Here is a 13,936-nt window from a genome sequence, read left to right as displayed (position 1 = left end):
ACAAAAACGATCCAAAAACTTAGCTTGTATGTGTGTTTCCGTTCATATACGGGACACACGTTTTCAAAATGGCCGCCCTTAGGACGCCATTTTATTTTTGTTCTCACGTAAAACAACTATAACAGACTAGTAAGTTACAATAGATGTTTGTACAGTACTGTGTATACATGTATGGTGAGTGATTATCGCTATGTTTATGGTGTGCTCTATCGTTATATGGCCACGTGTTTTGAACTCGCCACCCTTAGCGTTACATCACAAATATTATGAATTTTTACACCAATCAAGTTTCAAATTAGAATATCTCCACAACTATCAACCCTAAACTAGCAAAAGTATACATTTTTGGAAAGCTGAAGGCAAAAGCAATTTAAATATACACATTTCAACTCACTGTACAGGGTGACCTTGAAGTTATACAGGGTGGAATAAAAAAATCCAAATAAAAAATGGGTCATTTAATGCATTGCTTATTACTAACTTGCAGTTATAAACTGAAAGTAAACAACATTGATTTGGTTAGAGGTTAGGGGGAGCCTACTGACTCTGGAAGAAAAAAATCACAGCTGTTTGGTAATCTCGAATACAGGGTGTCCCAAAATATGTTCACATTTTTTACAATTCAACATATTTTGAACTGAAACATTTTACCCCTAACCCATACAAAAAAGTAAGTCCATATTTAGATTCCTCATCAAATTTCCTCTCAGAAAATGTAAACTTTGACTATGATAGGATAAGTAATTAAAATTTACAGCAACTTTTAGATTTTGAAGACATCCGCATTGCTTACTACAGTGTTTAATATGAAAGCGGGTAGTTTTGTACATAAAAGTTTGCATTTTATAGACTAAACCAATCATAAAGAGTTAAAATGATTAAAAACAATTAGCAGAATTAATAATCTTTCAAAAGAGCTCTTAACCATGTCTGTAGCCCATATGGATGCAAAGATATGATCAGTTGATTCAACGCACACACACAAAATCTTTATTTCCCATAGACTTTGCACATACCGCCACCGCCTCATCCGCCACCGCCTCATCCACCACCTCGGTCATTCTGAACTCAAACAACTCTAACTCCACTATCTTAGCTGATGAACAATTCTCCTTTGGAGGTCTGTTAGGGCACTTATATAGCTACAAAATGACACCAAACACACTTCAATACCTTTTGTTTGAGCAGAGATATAACAATTTGAACGAGTCTCGATTTGGAAAAGCGTAACAACACCACCATTTTTGGGTGGCGAGTTCAAAACGCGTGGCCATATCTTTCAGTACGCGTCTGATGACGAGTTACTGCTAAGAGTTCGGTGGGTTTCCGAAGTTACCATCCTTACATATCTTTCCTTTTTGGTTTTCAGTTTTTCTTCCCTTTGTATATATATTTTTTATATCATACCACTACATCAGCGTCAGCCACTGTGCGTGTGGGTCTGTTTATTGGGCTTGAGCTTGTGTTCGGGGGGGTAGTGCTGTACGCTCCCCGATTACTACAATGTCTAGGCCTTGTCAATCATGCCCTTCCCTTGTGCCAGAGTGGGACCCGCACCCACTCTGCTACTCCCACAGGGATTGCTCTAAATCAAATAAGTGTGCTTCCTTTTGCATAGGCTTATCGGACATCCACTTCGAGGATTTAGAAAGTAGCGCTCGTTTAGGTCTTCGACACAGACAGAAGACGAAGACTAAGAAACAGAAGCCTACAGGTAAGATTGATATGGTAGGTACTAGCGAGTACGGCAAGGGCCACGCTAAGGTAACCTCTGGGGCTCCGGTCCGGGCAAGCAGGCGGACCCTCCGGGACTGCTAAGCGAGCCCGAAGGCCTAGCAGCCAGCGAAAGCACTGACTTTACGTCTAAGCTAGTAGCAGGCAGCAGGGCGGTACTTGCCCTAACAGGCGAGTACCAGTCTACCAGTGAGATCTCTAGCGAGCTTCTTGCAGGTGGACACCCGTCTATTGCTGGCGAACGAGCGGGTCTAGCACCCGCGGAAGTAGCCGGCGACGGACAGTATGCCAAGGGTACCCCGGGCTTGCCTGGGTTGAATCCTAGCATACAGCGTGCAGCGGACTTGCCTCGGCCGGTCTGTAGCACGCAGCGTGCCAGTGGAACCCCGGCTTGCGTGGGGTGATCCACAGCACGCCCTTCGTTCCCCGCAAGGGTCGAATGGCGTGCATGGGTTTAGCAGAGACGATACCGGGCTAACGCTTCAGGTGTAGTCTTAGCAGAACCAACTGGGGTTGTCACACGGCAGCGTTCCATGGTGGGACCGCCGAGTGATTCCCTGGGCCTTGGAATGGCTGCCGGCTGTCCTCCGGGACTGGCTAGCGGCTATACCGGGGTGGGCTCGCAGTCTCTCACGGGACAGCGACCCAAGTGCAAACAGTGGCAGCTACCGAGACGAGCTACGGCTTGACTTCAGTGGTAGCCACTATGCACGCGCCCATAGCTGCCGTGAGTGGTCCGCCACACACAGCGACCTTGGGCGAGGCTCAAGAGGTTAGGGTAGGTAGTTTGAACAGCCTGGCTGATCAACAACCCACTTATGTCCTCGAGAGCCAGCAGAGCGTGGGTGATCCATTACAGTCAATGGGTCAATTACCCTCTTATGATCGATCACTATCTATTCAGCGGAGCATGGCTCCATTGATTGATACTGCCTATTCAGGTAGCGAGGTGACTGATCGAGGGTATACACGCTCAGCTACCCGTGATACTAGGCAAGCTCCTTTTAGCCAAGGGACAGCCAGTATAGCGGGGGACCCATACACACGGCTTGATCCTCTAGCGGGGAACGCGCTGTGAGGCATGGGTACCGTGTGACGGAGCCGGGCGCGCTACCGGGCACCTACGCTACAACCACGCAGGTACCGCAGTACTGCGTCCTGGTTACCACAGTCTCTGTGGCAACAGGGGGAGGCGGTACTGGTACTGCTGTTCCATGGGGTTTCCCTGGTGGCGGATCCTTTCAGGGTCAGCGACCAACAGGGTATGCCCGGGGGTATCCGCCGCAGGGTGGTTTCTTCCACGGTCTTCCACCGTGGCAAGTGCCGCCTAGCGTTGGGCAAGCAGTACCACCAGTTGTTACCCAACCCGGCGGCGAGTGGCTAACCCTGATACAGCTCAGGGTAGGCCGCACACTGCTATGGCTAGGGGCACAGCAGCGAGGCGTCACGGATCCCGGGTGCTATAGCTAGCATCTCGGGTCTAGCGGGAGTACTCCCTCTTCTGCTGGTGTTCAGTTGGCTAGCCACACGGTGGCGACACCTCCTGTCCACCTTCAGATGCCCGTCGTCAGATCTCTTCCTCATCAGAGAGTGAGTCAGAGTCTGAAGGCGAGGGAAAGGAGTCGGAAGATGAAACCAGTAGCGACTCACAGTCTGATGAGACTGTGCAGCTAGCTTCAGGTATCCTTCCCCGCTTCCCGTGAGGAACTCGCTAGCAATGGTCTGCCTGCGGACACCGCTGAGGTGATGAGCCGTGTGGCCCAAGGTGTGGGCCTGGCTTTCTCTCAGGAGGAGTCCGTTCAGGAGGACCAGGGCATCTTTTCAGTAGGATGCCCAGCTAGGCGTCCACACAAGGGTCGCCCGCACTTGCATTCCCGGCGGACCTCAAGGGTGGCGTAGGGCTGTCAGGCTCGCGGGAGCTTCGACGCCGCGTGCTTGCACGCTTCCACTGCGTGTTTCGCAGGAGGACTACTGAAACCTACCTCAGGGTCCCTGACATGGATCCAGGCGTTGTTAAGCGCCTGCCGCTAGCGGCCAAGGCGCACGGGTCGTTCTCCCCCAGTGGGAGGAGGAGCTAAAGCTCATCGATAAGCGAGCACGCCGCTTATCAGAGTCTCTAAGCGTCGCTACCACGCTTGCCGAGCACCTCGGTAGGAAGGTAGCGAACGACCACGGGCAACGTCGGAACTCTTCCGCATGAGGTTAATCTGTTAGCGGTGCTAACAGCTAACCTCAACGAGAGTTCTATGGGCCTAGCCCATAGGATGTCATCTCGCCGCCGGAGCATGCCTGTCTGTCCCTCCAGTCAACTTACGGCTCCGACTTTGCTGATGCAATGAAGAAGTCAGACTCGGTGGGACAGGGGCTACTCTTTGGACAGGCCTTTTGCGCTACGGTTGAGGACCGGGCAAAGAAGGCCACCAATGAGAGCACTCTGAAGAAGTCGGAGGCTGCCCTGACCAAGGGAAGGGCAGTAAGGCGAAGAAGAAGCACAAGAAGAAGAAGTCTTCTAAGCGTTCTTCAGCGCCAGCTCCGGCTTCAGCAGGACGCCGCACCACAGACTACACCCGAGCCGAGGCTACTCCAGCACCTCCCAAAAAAACTGGGAAGCGCAAGAGTAGTGCTGGACCAGTATGGCAAGCCCCTAAGAAGAGCCGTTCTTCTAAGGGTGGCAAACCAGATCGGTCCTGAGGGCACGGCGGTCGACAGTCCATGCCGGCAGGCCTTGGACTTCCCACAGGGGATTCCCCTGTGGGCGGCCGCTTATTGCATTACGCCCAGAGATGGCATGCCATCTCACCGGGCGCCTGGGTATTGTCAGTGGTCAGTGGGGGTTACAGGCTGGAATTTACCAGCCACCCCTCGTGCGCCTGCATGATTCAGAGGTCCACGGTAGTGCCGCCAGACGGCCCCCAGCGTCGGGCACTACTGTCAGAGGTCACTCAGCTTCTCACGAAGCAAGCGATTGTCCCGGTCTACCCCCCCTTTCACCAAGGGGTTTTGGAGCACGTTTTTTCTGGCTCCAAAGAAGACCGGCGACTGGAGGCCCATTCTGAACCTCAAGCCGTTGAACGAGTTCATCAGGCCCAAGAGGTTCAGAATGGAGACTCTCGCTTCGGTGCTAGCCTGCCCCATCAAGGGTATGTGGGCGGCATCGCTAGATCTCTCGGACGCATATCTGCATGTTCGATCGCACCTCAAGATCAGAGGTTTCTACGCTTCAAGGTACAGGGTCAAACGTACCAGTTTCGATGCCTGCCATTCGGCTTGTCCACCTCCCCAGAGTGTTTACACTCCTGGTCAGGGCGGTGGCAGCGCACCTGAAGCGCAGGGGAGTCAACATGTGTTGCTACCTGGACGATTGGTTCATTTACGGACGCACCCGCTGGAGACACAGTGTCTCGTGGAGTTAGTAGTCCGTGACGGTGCGGGACCTGGGATTTCTGATCAACGTCAAGAAATCCAATTTGGTCCCGACGCAGACACCACTATTCTTAGGGGCCCAGATCAACCTCAAGGAGGGGATCGCGGTGCCCTCACCCGAGAGGGTGACGAACATGGCGAGGTGTGCCCGACTCTTGGCCGAGTCAGAGGGGCACCCGCTGTGGCATGGATGAAGGTTTTGGGCCTTATGGCCAGTATGGTAGACCTCGCACCGCACTGCCGCTTTCACATGAGGCCTATACAACTACACCTTCTAGCCTTTTACAGGCCCAGTCGTCACCCAATATCCCTCGCGGTTCCGATGTCGGAGATCGCGCGAGAGGAACTCTGGTGGTGGACCCATCAGCCCAATTTGACTCAAGGTGTCAGGTTTCCTGCACCAGCGGTGCGCCACGTAGTGACGACCGGCGCGTCAAAGCTGGGCTGGGGGGCCACATCCACGGGACTCAGTCTCGGGCCTATGGTCGGCCACGGAGACGGAGTTCCATATCAACCTTCTCGAACTTTGGGCAGTGGAGAGAACTCTCCAGCATTTCGAGAAGGTGATCGTGGATCTCATATCGTTGTCCAAACAGACAACACAACCGTGGTGGCCTACCTCAACAGACAAGGGGGCACCAGGTCACCACGGTTATGCCTGCACGCTTTACGCCTGATAGGGTGGTGCAAGGCCAGGCAGATTACGTTGAGAGCGATGCACATAGCGGGAGTCACCAACATCCTCGCGGACGATCTGTCACGAGGAAAGGTGTCGGGACCTACAGAATGGTCCCTTGCTCCGCAGGTCGCCCAGGCGATCTTCGAGGTGATGTACCACCCTCGATAGATTTGTTCGCATCTCATCGAAATCATCAGCTGCCGTGTATTGCTCAAGGGTCGCAGACCCACAGGCATTCGCCGTGGACGCTCTGTCCGGAGGCTGGGGAGGAATTACTGCTTACGCTTTCCCCCCGATCTCACTGCTCGCAAGGGTGGTGACCAAGATCGGGAGGGAGGATTGCAACGTCATTCTGATAGCACCGTTCTGGCGAAACACCTGTGGTTTCGACCGATGGTGGATCTACTAGCGGCTCAGCCGCGAGTACTCCCGAGTTACCAAATCTACTCCGGATGCCCGGAGGAGAGGTACCAAGTCTACCACTAGAGCACCTGCAGTTAGCTGCATGGCCCTTATCAGGAACGTGCGGCGGAGGGAGGCTTTTCATCAGAAGCTGCTTTCTCATCGCCGGGGTAGACGAGAGTCTACCCTCCGTCACGTATAGTCAGCGTTTGGCTCCCTACTACGCATGGTGCGATGAGAAATACATCTCCCACTAGAGCCCCTGTGCCTCTAGTGGCAGATTTTCTGACAGAAAAGTTCAGGTCAGGACTTCAGCAGGCAACGATAGCCAACTATAAGTCAGCCATTCTCTCGATTCATCGGGATTTGAAGACGGTCGACTATCAATTCAGATGGGTCCCTAAGTCTTCTTCTCGACGGTATGTTCAACGGCGCCGCCCGAAAGGAAGGTGGTCCTCCATGGGACCTCAACACAGTCTTGGAGTATATTAAGGGTCCCCTTTTGAGCCCCTGTCAAAAGCGACCCTTAAATACGTCACTCTTAAGGCGGCCTTTCTTCTGGCGTTGGCTTCGGGACGGCGCTGCTCAGAGTTGCACGCAGTCTCGACGTCAGCCTCCGTATTTACTCACAACGGAGCGACGCTGTTTCTTCGCCCGGATTTCCTTGCAAAAATGAGCGAAGTACATTCCGACACTCGCCCTCTTCCTCCCCAATATTGGGCAGGGTTCGTCAATAGCCGAAGACAGGTTGTGGTGCCCGGTGAGGGCGCTACAGCACTACCTTGGCCGAACACAAACCTTAAGAGGGGCTCATGACCGCTTATTTATCACTCACGCAGAACCGCACGGTCCAGCCGCTAAACAGACTCTGGCACGGTGGCTGGTCCAGGTGTTGTTGGACTCGTGGGTCGCAATACGACCCTCGCCCCAAGGCCCACTCATCCAGATCTATCTCATCTTCGTGGGCCTACCATAGGGGGTCCCCATAGAAGAGATTTGTCAGGCTGTGTCTTGGAAGAACCCGTCGTCCTTTTCCACGGTTTACTACAAAAGCGTAAACCAACGACCAGGCGATAAGTTCTCCAGGGCTATTCTGCGGAGATAATATGGTGGTTGGGTATCAGGTGTTTTGCGGACAATCAGAATTCCAACATGGTAAGAACCAGTGTTTCTATTCTTAACCACTGAACTTTCAGTTCAGGGTTTTTTGTCTGTTCACGTAGTCTTTCTGTTTCCCGGCCGTGAGGGGGGGGAAATAGTTTGACCTCGCGATTACCATGCTACCCACTCTCCCGATCCTTATCAGATGCTGGCCAATCTTGTACCTCCATCCGTCGGTTACTTGCTAGATCGATCTTTCAGATGTTGATGCAAGAAGTATCTTAATCAACATCGGAAACGGTAAGATCGACCGGTGTACTGAGTCTAGTCCCAAACAAAAATGTTTGGTAGACTCATAACCGGTGCGATCTTACCTTTCCGATGTTGATTATCCGACCCCGCCCCCTACAAGTTTGGCCGAGTAGGGGCTGCCCAAGTCGGATAAGGGTGATTATCGTGTGTGACGTCACCGAATGGGTGAGTCCACTCGGGGATCGGGGTTTTTGTTATTTATTCATTTATGTGGGACAAAATGACTATTGGTTTTTTCCGATCTCGGGATCGATGCAAGAAGTATCTTAATCAACATCGGAAAGGTAAGATCGCACCGGTTATGAGTCTACCAAACATTTTTGTTTGGGACTATTTTGAGTTGAAATCACGTTTTTGACCCCTATGACCCTAGCGTGACCTTTGACCCCACGAGTTTCATGTGACATGTAGGGGCATGGTCAATGATGGTTGTGACCAAGTTAGGTCAAAATCGGTACAAGCATGTAAGTGCTAGAGCAAATGTAGTGGTCGGCAGAAAGAAGAAGAAAGAAAGAAAGAAAGAAGAAAGAACCTGTAAGAAAAAAGACACAGCCGTGACTAACATCACGGCTGTGTAAAGAAAGAAAAAAGGAAATAGAGTCAACAGACGCTGATACAAGCCGCAATTTGACCCCTATAACTTGACCCCTGGGTTACGGATGGGGTCAACTGCTCTTGCATTGTGCTTAGGAGGTCATAAGAAATATTCCTGGTGAATTTCAGCTTAATCGGAACTTATACATGGATTTTGATTTTTGAAAATTTTGATTGACCTTTTGACCCCTTAATGACCTTTGACCTCAATGAAAAAAAAAACCTTGTGTACACCGACAAAATGCATTGTTCTAATTTTAATTAAAAAATTCTAACATGTTTAGTTCTTGAGATAAAAATTCTTAAAGTTATTCAGCTAAAAACAGGAAGTGACCCCTTAATGACCTTTGACCCCCAAAATAAAAATACCATGCATACATCAGGGAACACTGATTCATGTATTATGGTTATATTACTCTGGTCTGTTTACATTTTGAGATAAAAAATTTTTGAATATTTGGTTTTTGACCGGAAGTAACCCCTTAATGACCTTTGACCCCAAAACTGTAGGCATCCTAAAGACCCTGGCTAGTAGCGATGCATGTGTGCTAAAGGCGACTCTCTGCTATATAATTTGTAAAGACAGTGATTTTTTGAATATTTTTAGCTTTCAGACCGGAAATGACCCCTTAATGACCTTTGACCTCAACTCTTTTTAGCAAGGTATAAGCACTGCTACATGTTGATTCATATGCATGAGTCACATGATCATTGCATGTAATTTGTGGAAGGAGTAGCATTTTTTGTGAAATCACATTTTTGACCATTATAGCTAGGTCAAAGGTCACAGCGAGGTCAAAGTCAAATGGAAGGTTTGGCCTAGCCCAATGGTCATTTGGGTCAACTTTGGTTGAAATCTGTCAATCCCTTGCGGAGCTACATGCAGTTGATTGCGGTTGCCAGAAGAAAGAAGAAGAAACTAGATCTGGTTACAGATCTGGACCTAGCCGGGGCCGGAAATGTCAGTCTTAACTTAAAGCTTGACATTTGACCGGCTATTATGGACATCTCACACCATTAATGGTGCATCACTGTAGCATGTAGGGGCTTTATCCGTCTTCCATAGGCTGAGATACAGCTACTGTTCCGTATTTGTAAACGCTCTTGTGTATATTTGGGGAGTTGACCTCCTTAATGACCTTTGACCCTAATATAAAAAAAAACCTCATATACACCGAGAAAATGCATTGTTACAGTTTAAATTAAAAAAATCTACTATGATTAGTTATGGAGATAAGAAACCTAGAAGGTATTTAGCTTAAAACCGGAAATGACGTCTAAATGACCTTTGACCAAAAAATTAAAATACCGTGCATACATCGGGTATCACTAATACATATATGAAATTAATGTCACTCTGGTCTGGTTATGTTTTGAGATATAAAAAAATGAACATATTTGATGATTTTGGTTTTTGACCGAAGCGACCCTTAATGACCTTTGACCCCAAAACTGTAGACACCCCAAAGACCCTGGTTGGTAGCAATGCATGTGTGCTAATGACAACACTCTGCTGTGTAATTTGTAAAGACAGTGATTTTTTGAATATTTTTAGCTTTCAGACCGAAATGACCCCCTTAATGACCTTTGACCCAAATTCTGTGAATAATTTATAGGCACTGGATATAGCCGATGCATATGTGCAAGTGACGTCATTATATGATGTAACATGTAGGAGAAGAAGCATTTTGAAGATATTTGGTTTTATACCGAAATGACCCCTTAATGACCTTTGACCCCAAATTTGTGAATATCCTATAGACACTGGATATAGCCGATGCATATGTGCAAGTGACGTCATTGTAGGATGTAACATGTAAGAGAAGAAGCATTTTGAAATTTGTTGCCAGAAGAAAGAAGCAGAAGAAGAAAGAAGAAAGATCCGATAGCATCACAAGACCTAGCCGGTGTCCCGGCTAGGTAAGAAGAAGAAGAAAGAATTGAGAAGAGACAGCACAAGCCGACGTTTGACGTCGGCTTGTAAAGAGAAAAAAGAATGGAAAAACAAACAAAACTAGTGGCAAATGATGGTCATAGACCACAAACCTAGGTGGGGCGTGTTGGTGTTGTGGAGGTATCTGACCCCTGCAAAATGTTCCAAAAACGTTCCCCTGGTCATGACGTTTGTTGCCACCGAGTTTGAGTCCCTTTCTCCTTACGGATGTCCAGAAAAAGTAATTTTAAAATTTGACCCCAGATGACCTTTGACCTGACCCCTGCAAAATGTTCAAAAATGTTTCCGTGGTCATCAAGTTTGTTGTCACCGAGTTTGAGCCCCGTACCCTTACAGATGTCCAGAAAAGACGTTTAAGATTTGACCTCTATATGACCTTTGACCTGACCCCTGCAAAATGTTCCCCTGGTCATGAGATTTGTTGTCACTGAATTTGAGCCCATACCCCTTACAGGTATCCAGAAAGTGAATTCTAAGATTTAACCCCAGATAACCTTTGACCGACCCTGCAAAGTGTTCCAAAATGTTCCCCTGGTCATTAAGTTTGTTGTCACCAAGTTTGAGCCCTGTACTCCTTACAGATGTACAGGAAATGCATTTCTAAAATTTCACCTCTGCATGACCTTTGACCTGACCCCTGCAAAACGTTCCCCTGGTCATGAGATTTGTTGTCACCGAGTTTGAGCCCCATACCCCTTACAGATATCCAGATAATACAATTGTAAGATTTTACCCCCTTAATGACCTTTGACCCCAATTCTGTATGCAAGTTATAGGCGTGTGGTATAGCCCATGCATATATGCAAATGACATCATTGTACTATATATGATATGTGACAGAAGAAGCATTTTAAAGGTATTTGGTTAAATACTGGAAATGCCCTCTTAATGACCTTTGACCTCAATTCTGTTTAGACCCTATGGCCACTGGATATAGCCAATACACATGTGCAAGCACAGACCATAGAACTTTCTAGGGTCTGTGGTGCAAGTGACATGATTGTAGGGTGTAACATGTAGGAGGAGAAGCAATTTGAAGTTATTGTCAGAAAGAAGAAGAAAGAAGAAAGATCGGATAGCAAAACAGTACCTAGCTCGGGGGGGTTGTAGCCTAAACCCACCAGCTAGGTAAGAAAGATCGGATAGCAAAACAGTACCTAGCTCGGGGTGGAAATCCCCAGCTTGGTAATCAACATGATCAATGCTCATCATATGCACATTATAATATCCACAACAACAGTGAACTTCTGAATGGTGAAATCGGAGTAAGTGGCTGACATCACCTGCTTGGAGGTCAGTGAAATTAGAGTTGTGAGTGGGTTGCAGCAAGGGGTGGTTTTATTACCCAATTGGGAATCAACTTCCAGCTGCATGTCTGATTCTACTTTTGATCTCTGTTCTGACCTTGCTCACTATATAGTATACTTCCATGATTATATGTGCAAGTGACATAGCATTTTGAATTTGTTACCAGTATGAGTTTTTTGTACCCAAATTTGTCAAAGGTTATTCAATGAATATACAAATATATGGGGGTTCAAGAACTGTGCCCTGATAGATGAGTTTCTGTTGCCAGCCAGTTTGCCAGCGGAAGAAAACGACTGAATTCCAATACCTAGGTGGGTGTAAACCCACCTAGGTAAAAATAATATTTAATAAACCCCTGCCCCCACCCCCCAAAAAATAATATGGTATCACACAAATAGATTGAATTTGCTAGACAATTATGAATAGTTGGGACCCCCGATATTTCTTTAGGGACTCCCCCCTCCCATTTTTGCATTTTCTGTTAGCTCGGGGTCCCCAGGGACCCCCAAGCTTTTGGACCTAGTGCTACCCTTGGCCTCCACACATATTTGGCCCCCACATATTTGGTGGGGCTTATGTTATCATCCAGATGGTTGCCTGTCTGGTTGTTTGTTTGGCTGCCTGCCTTAAACGCAATAACCAATCAACTTCAAACTTGGTACAGTGATTGGATATGGTGGCCTGATGTGCTGTATAGATTTATGTCGTGTTAGTTGCATATTTATTAATTAGCTTAAATTTGCATTCAGCTTAAACACAATAACTAATCAACTTCAAACTTGGTACAGTGATTGGATATGGTGGCCTGATGTGCTGTATAGTTATGTGTCTTGTTATTTGCATATTTATGAATATTAATGAGCTTATTTGCATATTTTGCCTACATTTTCATTAAATCACTCTGCAGCTTAAATGCAATAAGTGATCACCTTCAAACTTGGTATCATGATAGTATATGGTGGCCTGATGTGCTGCATAGTTTTGTGTCATGTTATTTGCATATATTTCTAAATATAAATGAACTTATTTGCATATTGCATATAACCTTCAACATTATTTATTACACCTTTGTGTGGGGGCCACCTTAATTACGAACCGCGTAATTCTAGTTAAGCTTTTTTCACTGACAATTCACTTCCGATAAATGCCCCCCCTTTTTGAAAAAGGCAACGCCCCGGTATTCACTATTCAAGATATCGTCTTGTATCATTTAATTGATCTTTGATGTGTTTTGTGTCCTCGTCCGTTGGATTCACCATTACCCACTTGTTCTCCATTGTGTTTATTTGTTCTTGGGCAGGATACGTAGCCCTGTTACCTACTTTACTTCTTTTGAGTGTTTTTTTATTGTCAGTTAAACCAAATTCCCTGCATTCAACAAGGGTATTCATTTTTTTTCCAGATCACAATGTATGCAAAAATAGAAAATTTTAAGAAGCCTACATTCCGCATGATATAACATGTCATTTTCTGTGATGGTGGATTCTCCCTAGCCGTATAATAATCAATGCAATTTTCTCTTTTCACCTCTTCTCAGCCCCAGAGGACACGTTACAGGTCCCGGAGGTGCGGTCAGGAGATAATAATGTAGGTGATACGGAAGATGTTACTGGGGACAACGAGGGGCACGTCACGCTTAATGGGGATATCGCGAATGAAGAAACAGAGAATCAAGAAACAGAAGAGCCAATGGAAGAAGGTATGTATGACCTATGAACTGTTGTAAAATATCCTACATGTACAGTATTCTGTAATCGCCTATTGCACGATTCCCGCCATATGCAGGGAGAGCCTTGACGTGCAATAGCAGTGGCGTAACTAGGGTTGGTAGTGCCCAGGGCTATAGATGACTCCCTCCCAATTCTTGAAACAATTGCTCGCGGAGCGCGCAAAATTTTAGACAAATAAGGCCTACCACTAATTAATTTTGGTTACTAGAAGTTGAATATCGGTCTTAAAATGTTCTTTCAATTGATTTTGTGCTGTAATGCGTGTGAAGCGCGCGAAAATGTTGACTTTTATCGCTTGGAGGGGCGCAGAATCGATGCTGAATTGGTCAATTTGGCGACCCCCCTAAGGGTGGTGCCCGGGGCACATTGCCCCCCCCCCCTCATTTGCCAATTGTATGGTGAAACCATGCAATGGGCAAATAAGTTCGCCATCAAAATAAATTTTCCTAGTTTGACATTCTTATCAAAAGATTGACTTTAAGTTCAGTAGACCTTTTCAAATCAACATCAGAAACATTCGGAAAACCAGGTCACATGCTGTACACAGCATTTATAATAAAGCGTACGCAAGCTTCACTTAAGTCCACTGATGTTGATTCCAGCCCTTGGTCTCCATCTATTTCAGGAAGAAGCTGTGTAGAGTTGCATGCTTCCAAATAATTTGAAAATATATACGTATGCCATTTTACTTTAAGGATT

The 13,936-nt window shown here is 47.1% G+C and overlaps 1 protein-coding gene across 3 annotated transcripts in view; it reads left to right on the top strand.

The window, feature by feature from the left end:
• The window catches only part of LOC140151143 (ubiquitin carboxyl-terminal hydrolase 7-like), a 67,915-nt gene that overhangs the window by 16,273 nt on the left and 37,706 nt on the right, over positions 1-13,936 (top strand). For all 3 annotated transcript variants that reach the window (XM_072173368.1, XM_072173367.1, XM_072173366.1), the window contains exon 2: positions 13,045-13,206. In XM_072173368.1, the coding sequence (XP_072029469.1) occupies positions 13,045-13,206 (162 nt within the window). The remainder of the gene's footprint in view (positions 1-13,044; positions 13,207-13,936) is intronic.

The sequence above is a fragment of the Amphiura filiformis genome, chromosome 4 (genome assembly GCF_039555335.1).
Source record: "Amphiura filiformis chromosome 4, Afil_fr2py, whole genome shotgun sequence".
Classification (NCBI taxonomy): Eukaryota; Metazoa; Echinodermata; class Ophiuroidea; order Amphilepidida; family Amphiuridae; genus Amphiura; species Amphiura filiformis.
The sequence above is the reverse complement of the archived record's forward strand: the minus strand, read 5'-3'. Positions and strand labels throughout refer to the sequence as shown.